Below are 5,911 nucleotides of genomic sequence, written 5' to 3'. Positions count from 1 at the left end.
TTCAGGGGGTGAGTGGAAGAGGTGTAATTGATGAGGTTCATTTCTTCAAACTGGGTGTTACTGAGTTTAAAGAAATATTTAGTCAATTAGGTCATATTTCATAGAATCATAGAATCAACCAGGTTTGAAGACACCTCAAAGATCATCATATGGTTACTAGACCATGGCACTAAATGCCACATCCAGTCTCAGCTTGAAAACCTCCAGGGATGGTGAATCCACCACCTCCCTGGGCAGCACATTCCAATGCCTGAGCACTCTCTCTGTAAAAAATCTCTTCCTGATATCCAACCTAACCCTCCCCTGGCAGAGCTTGAGTCTGTGTGTATATTTCAGTGCATAATGACTCATTTCTTGGGGCAGGTTTGAGTTTTTTAAGCAGCCCAGCTTGGTTTAAGAACAGACTGACCAACTTTGCAAGTGTGCATTCAGACAGGTTTAGCATTTCTGTGGGTTTCTGTATCTTTCATAAGCACCTGCTGGTCTCTTCTCAAAATACCTGAGAGCTTGTTTTGAGCATCATGTTCTCACCTGAATGTGGGATTGCCACAGTTGAGTGAAGTGTGACAATGAAACACAAGCGAAAGGAGTGAAATCACAAGGGCATATAGTGACAGAGCAAGGGGGAATGGGTTCAGACTGAGAGGAAATTTAGGTTAGATATTGGGAAGGAATTCTCCCCTGTGAGGGTGCTGAGGCACTGACACAGGTTGCCCAGAGAAGCTGTGGCTGCTCCATCCCTGGGAGTGTTCCAGCCCAGGTTGGACAGGGCTTGGAGCAACCTGGGCTAGTGGGAGGTGTCCCTGTGTGTGGCAGGGGGTGGAATGAGATGAACTATCAGGTCTTTCCATCCCAAACCCTTCTGGGATTGTCTGAAATCTCAAAGCTGGTTGTGTAACTGCTGCCCCTCTTGCTCTCATCCAGCGGGGAAGCACTTTATCCCACCTCCGACAGCCTCCTCCACGGGACCCACGTGCCATCTAAGGAAGGGGTTGACAGAATGGTGGCAGATCTTGAGAAGCAGTAAGTAACTCCTAAGACAAAGGGTGTGCCAGGGAGCAGGTCCTGGAATCCACAGGTCTCCCATCGCTGCCCTTGCCTTGCAGGATCGAGAAGCGCGAGAAGTACAGTCGGCGGCGACCGTACAACGACGACGCCGACATCGACTACATCAACGAGAGGAATGCCAAGTTCAACCAAAAGGCAGAGAGGTTCTATGGGAAGTACACAGCAGAGATCAAACAGAACCTGGAGAGAGGAACAGCTGTCTGAGCCCTCCCTGTGCCTGCTCAGCCTCGGGATTCTTTTTTTGCAGCCATATTCCATTGTAGACTTCATTATTTTCTAAAATCAATAGTGTGTTTAATGTACTGGAAGTAATTTGCTTAACTTCAGCTGTACAAAGCTTTTACTTGCAGGAGTTACCAATTTGTGCAGTCTCATCTAAATAAAGATCAATTTTAGACTAATTTAAGAGTGTTTGTTCTGCAGTAGCTCAAGTTGTTGATCAACAGGATAAAACAGGTGAGGAATGTGACATTGCCAGGACTCAGCAGCTCTCCCAGCTGTCACATGCTAGTTCCTGGCAGCACAGCTGCCCCTCCCTACCTAGGGGGAACAGATAAACACATGATCCTTAGTGTATTTGCCAACCTCAGCTTGGCCAGTTAATAGTTCCTTAAAGAATCCAGACAGGAGTAGTCAAATTCAGTTTATTTTATTAGTAATTTATTTGTACAAAACCCAAGTTTAACCAATTGCTCCAAGTCCATGCAACAGCCTGGTGACTTCCCCCTCCTCTCCCCAGAGCAGAAGTCTCAGTGAGCTGTGAACTGTTAGAGGTCTCATGGCCTGAACCTTCCTCCACTACTGCCCCTTCCCCTCACTGCCTTAGTGACCCTTTAGGGGCTGTTTTTAGAGCAAACTAAGTGAAACACAAGTCTGTAGTAACTCAAGTTCAGCATCAGAAGGAGCAGAAGGGACAAGGTGCAACATGTGACAGTGGGAATGGTGGTGCCTTCACCTATGGCAGTGACACAGACATCCTACACAAGCTTTTCACTTCCAGAGAGGTAATCCAAGGAAAGGTGCTCTGAGGCAGGAACTATTCCAGCATAAAGATCCACTTCAGAATGATGCAACCTTCTGCTGCACCTTGTGAGAACAGTGAGTGAGAGCTAAACCTAGAAGTAACCACCTACAGGACATAGAACACAGGTCTAACACTTGACACATTAAGCCAGTGCAAAACTAAAGTTTATTCACTTGAAGTAAACAGTTACACAATGTAAATCCAAGTGTCCAAAGAACAGCTACTCAGCTATTGTTTAGAAAAAGTTACCCACCTGCAAGTTCTAGTCCAATAAAGCAATACAAAATATTTACAACTGTACATAAGATTTCCCACCTGTGGCTTCTGGATCTGTGTGCTCTCTGTCTGAAAGAGAAACCTAAGATTCCAAAAATTAACATCTCAAAATAAATACTCAGTATTAACAAATAATCTTCAACCTCAACAGAAAGTTTCCCATCTCTCTACTGAAGTGGGTGAAATGCTGCAGGCAGACAGCAAGAGGATCCTACTAGCGTGCCCGGAACAGTGAGCTCTTGGGTGAGAAATTCAGGAATGTTTTCTTCTCCACCTTCTTGACAGGAACCCACTGCCCATAGGGACTTCCCTTCCTGTCATCTTCTCTTGCTGGAGAAACTACTGGTTCCTTAACAACATGACTCACTGGCTTCTGCAGGGCTGGCTTTGCCATTGTGTTCTGGAAAAGAAAGAGATGCCTTTAAAAATGCTACTCCAGGGATAAAGGTACTAAAACCTGTCACACTTCCAGGGGTTTATCTCTACTGATTATAAATGTTTTCCCTCTAGCTCCTGCAATACCTGATGCCTAATGGGAATCAGCTACAAATATTCAGCTGACACAGGATTCAGGAAACTGCTTTCCCCTAAGTGGTATTACTAAAACTTGTAACTTGATATAGGTTCTGCTTTAAACTAGCTCTTATTTGCAGCTGCTAAGCCTGGCTTAAAGTTGCTAAGTTTCAGCTTCAAGTTACTCAAGTTTCAGCTTAAACTAGTTCTAGCCCTTCCAAGTCTATTTAGAGCTCAGATGTTCAGTGCTGAACCTCTTTTAAACACACTGCTGTGGTGTTCACAGGGCTCTGCTGCTCCACTACTTATCCTGCAACAAAGTCCTTATCAAACCATTACATCATCTTTAATTTGGCAACCAATGCTGGAAAAGCTTAAGACTGGAGGGTTGAAGCACTGGAATTCCATCTTGGGAAATCACTTACGTTAGGACTGAAGGAAATGCTCCTCTGTATGGTTGTTCTCTCCATTCCACTCTTGGTCATGTCTTCTGCTGCACTTCCAGGTTGCTAGAGAAGAGCACACACAGCTTAAGTGGGAGAACAAGTCACTCGTGCAAGTTCAGGCAGTTACTACAGAGCATGAACTTTTCTGGTAGAGTCGTTTCATATATTTACATCCAAAGTAGCTGTGAAGCTACTGGATAAGCCAACAGAGCAATGCTGGACCCAACTGGAAAGGCATTGAGGATTTTTGACCAGGTGGTTGTGCCAATTCAGGTGTGAATGGACGTGACATCCACGCCCCAGTTACAGTTTAACAAGGATTCAAACAGTCACAGCACAAACTGTCACACAAGTGCAGTGACAGAGCAAGTGGCATTAAATTCTGCATGACCATCCTGCAGAGCTTTGGATAATGACAATAAACTTATCTGCAAGTGATGCAGGCCTCTTCTTCTGTACTCTCTCAACATCTGGAATATATTGCATATATTTATGAAAGGGATGCCTGTACCATTTGTGTAAAACCCTTAGCAAAGTTACTTCCACTTGTAACAGTATCTGATTGATGCACAAGTTACTGCAGGTTTGTATTTACCAAGACTCAGGTCAACATACTACAACACAACCAAACTAAAATTCATCACTTTAAGCTGCTCGAGTTTCTCCCTCCCTTCAATTCACAGCAGCTACAGCCCACAAGTCCCTTAATTACCACCAGATTTTCTTCATCATGTCTGGAACCATAGTCATGATTTCTATAAGACAGAAATAAAGTATGTAAAATGCATTGTGTGTTTGGGTATGGAATTGCTGGGAAACAAGTTTTGTCGCATAGGAAAAGCTTTTAACAGTTTAAAAAAAGGCAGAAAGATTTAACCTCAAAAAAAACCAAAAAGAAAAAAAACAACCCATACTATTCACTAGGTTTGGGAAGGAGAGTCCTGGTTTTAGGCCAGGAGAGCATAAATGAGTTGATTTAATGGGCAACGTCCCATGAAAAGAACGAGCTCAGTTTTCTCTCCTTCCCCACCTGTCACTACTGCACAACCTGCACGTGTTCAGTGGGTCAACCACCTCTCACAGGTCCATTGTGCTTCCAGCTTAAGGCAAACTCCAGAGCTTTCTAGAGCAGTTTTTGTCCAGGAGTTTGACTTCATACCCACAAACTCCACAGTTAAGCTACAACACATCCATGCAGACAACTTTTAACAAGTGTTTACCTTGTCAGTGAGACTACTGCAGTCCATACTTACCTCAGCTGACTCTCCAGGCTCTTCACGCTCCTGTTTTTCACTTTTTATGTCTTTGGCAGGAGCAGCAATCTTCAAGCTCGCTGGCAGGACAATGTTGTCTGTTCCCAGAGCTTTGGCAGCATTGGCTTTTGCAATTTCCAGCAGTTCCCTCTTGTCTAAAAGAGGAAGAAGAAAAGATTGTGCTGTATTATGTTTAAACCCACATGTATCTAGTTGTGCAAGTCTAAAAGCTGCACCTATGTAAGCATCAACTGGGATGAATTCCATCAGAACTTGGGAAATTTACCCAGTTCAGGTGCAAAGAATATGCTCTGAAACATTATTTTTGTGCTCTACAAAGGAAGTTAACAAGGGAGAATTTGACTGATTGTGTGGTTTGAGGTTCTCACACACTGAACTATCACCACCAGTACCTTTCTCACTCAGATGCAGAGGTGACCTGCTCCGAGATCTTGTCCGTGACCTGCTTCTCCAGCTCCTGTAAGCCTCAGGATAGATGGTTCTCCCAAATCCATAGTATCTTCGGCCTCTGGAACGTGATCTGCTCCTCGAGTAGGACCTTCTGTAGTAGGATCTGCCACGGGACCAGGACCTGCTGCGGGATCGGTACCGCGGGGGCGAGCGGTGGTACCTCCTGTAGTGCCTGGAGTAGTACCTGCCCCGGTACCTCCTGTAGCCACGGGACCTGGATCTGCTCCTGGAGTAGGATCTGGAGTACCTCCTGTACCTTCGGGAACCATTTCTCTTAGCCCATGACCTTGACCTGGACCTGGAGCGGCTCCAGCTCCTGGAGGAAGCCGAAGAGGAAGTGCTGGAACTGGAGCGTGAGCTGCACGAGGATCTGCTGGATGACCTTGTGGATGACCTGTCACAACTTCTCTTGGATCTCACAGATGACTCTCTCTTCTTGGGTGAGCTGAGGGTTAAGTCATCCATGAAACCTGTCATATCCTCTGTCTTCCCAAGCACTGTTTTCTGCTTGCAGGTTCCCTCAGAAGCTGGTTCTGCCTTCACTGCTGTTCTGCAGTGCCCAGTCTCTGTCCCTGTTTGGGTGGGGAGGGGGAAGTTAATCATTTACTGCCATCAAGTCATTTGCACAGCAACAACAAACATGATGACGCACAGGCAAAAAGTTCAAGGCTTAGTGACACACACCAACAACCCTCAGCCAGTTTATCAGCCTGTTCTGTACCTGCCAATTTCATCTTGTAATTTCCTCTCCTGCAGTCAGACAGAAAATTAAGACATGAAATTATATGGAAAAAAGGATTCCGTTTAAACCACAAGTAGTTCTGCGTGGAATTCTGAAGAGGTAAGTTTAAAGTCCACCC

At 45.1% G+C, this 5,911-nt stretch overlaps 2 protein-coding genes across 2 annotated transcripts in view; one reads left to right on the top strand and one right to left on the bottom strand.

Moving 5' to 3' along the window:
* SYF2 (SYF2 pre-mRNA-splicing factor) overlaps positions 1-1,272 on the top strand; it is a gene marked incomplete at its 5' end in the record, with an annotated part of 3,304 nt that extends 2,032 nt beyond the window's left edge. Inside the window, 2 exons of the mRNA XM_009078459.1 lie at positions 925-1,023; positions 1,107-1,272. Coding sequence (XP_009076707.1) covers positions 925-1,023; positions 1,107-1,272 — 265 coding nt within the window. The remainder of the gene's footprint in view (positions 1-924; positions 1,024-1,106) is intronic.
* A 967-nt stretch (positions 1,273-2,239) lies between these two features.
* On the bottom strand, positions 2,240-5,615 carry RSRP1 (arginine/serine-rich protein 1). Its single transcript, XM_009078458.1, has 5 exons — positions 4,994-5,615; positions 4,581-4,735; positions 3,307-3,390; positions 2,574-2,768; positions 2,240-2,543 (listed from the first exon to the last, which is right to left on the bottom strand). The coding sequence occupies exons 1-4, from the start codon at positions 5,526-5,528 to the stop codon at positions 2,583-2,585; spliced, it is 960 nt and encodes a 319-aa protein (XP_009076706.1). The 5' UTR covers positions 5,529-5,615; the 3' UTR covers positions 2,240-2,543; positions 2,574-2,582.
* Positions 5,616-5,911: the final 296 nt, after the last annotated feature.

This window comes from Acanthisitta chloris, unplaced genomic scaffold (assembly GCF_000695815.1).
Source record: "Acanthisitta chloris isolate BGI_N310 unplaced genomic scaffold, ASM69581v1 scaffold17577, whole genome shotgun sequence".
NCBI lineage: Eukaryota > Metazoa > Chordata > Aves > Passeriformes > Acanthisittidae > Acanthisitta > Acanthisitta chloris.
This window is presented reverse-complemented; position numbering and strand designations above follow the sequence as displayed.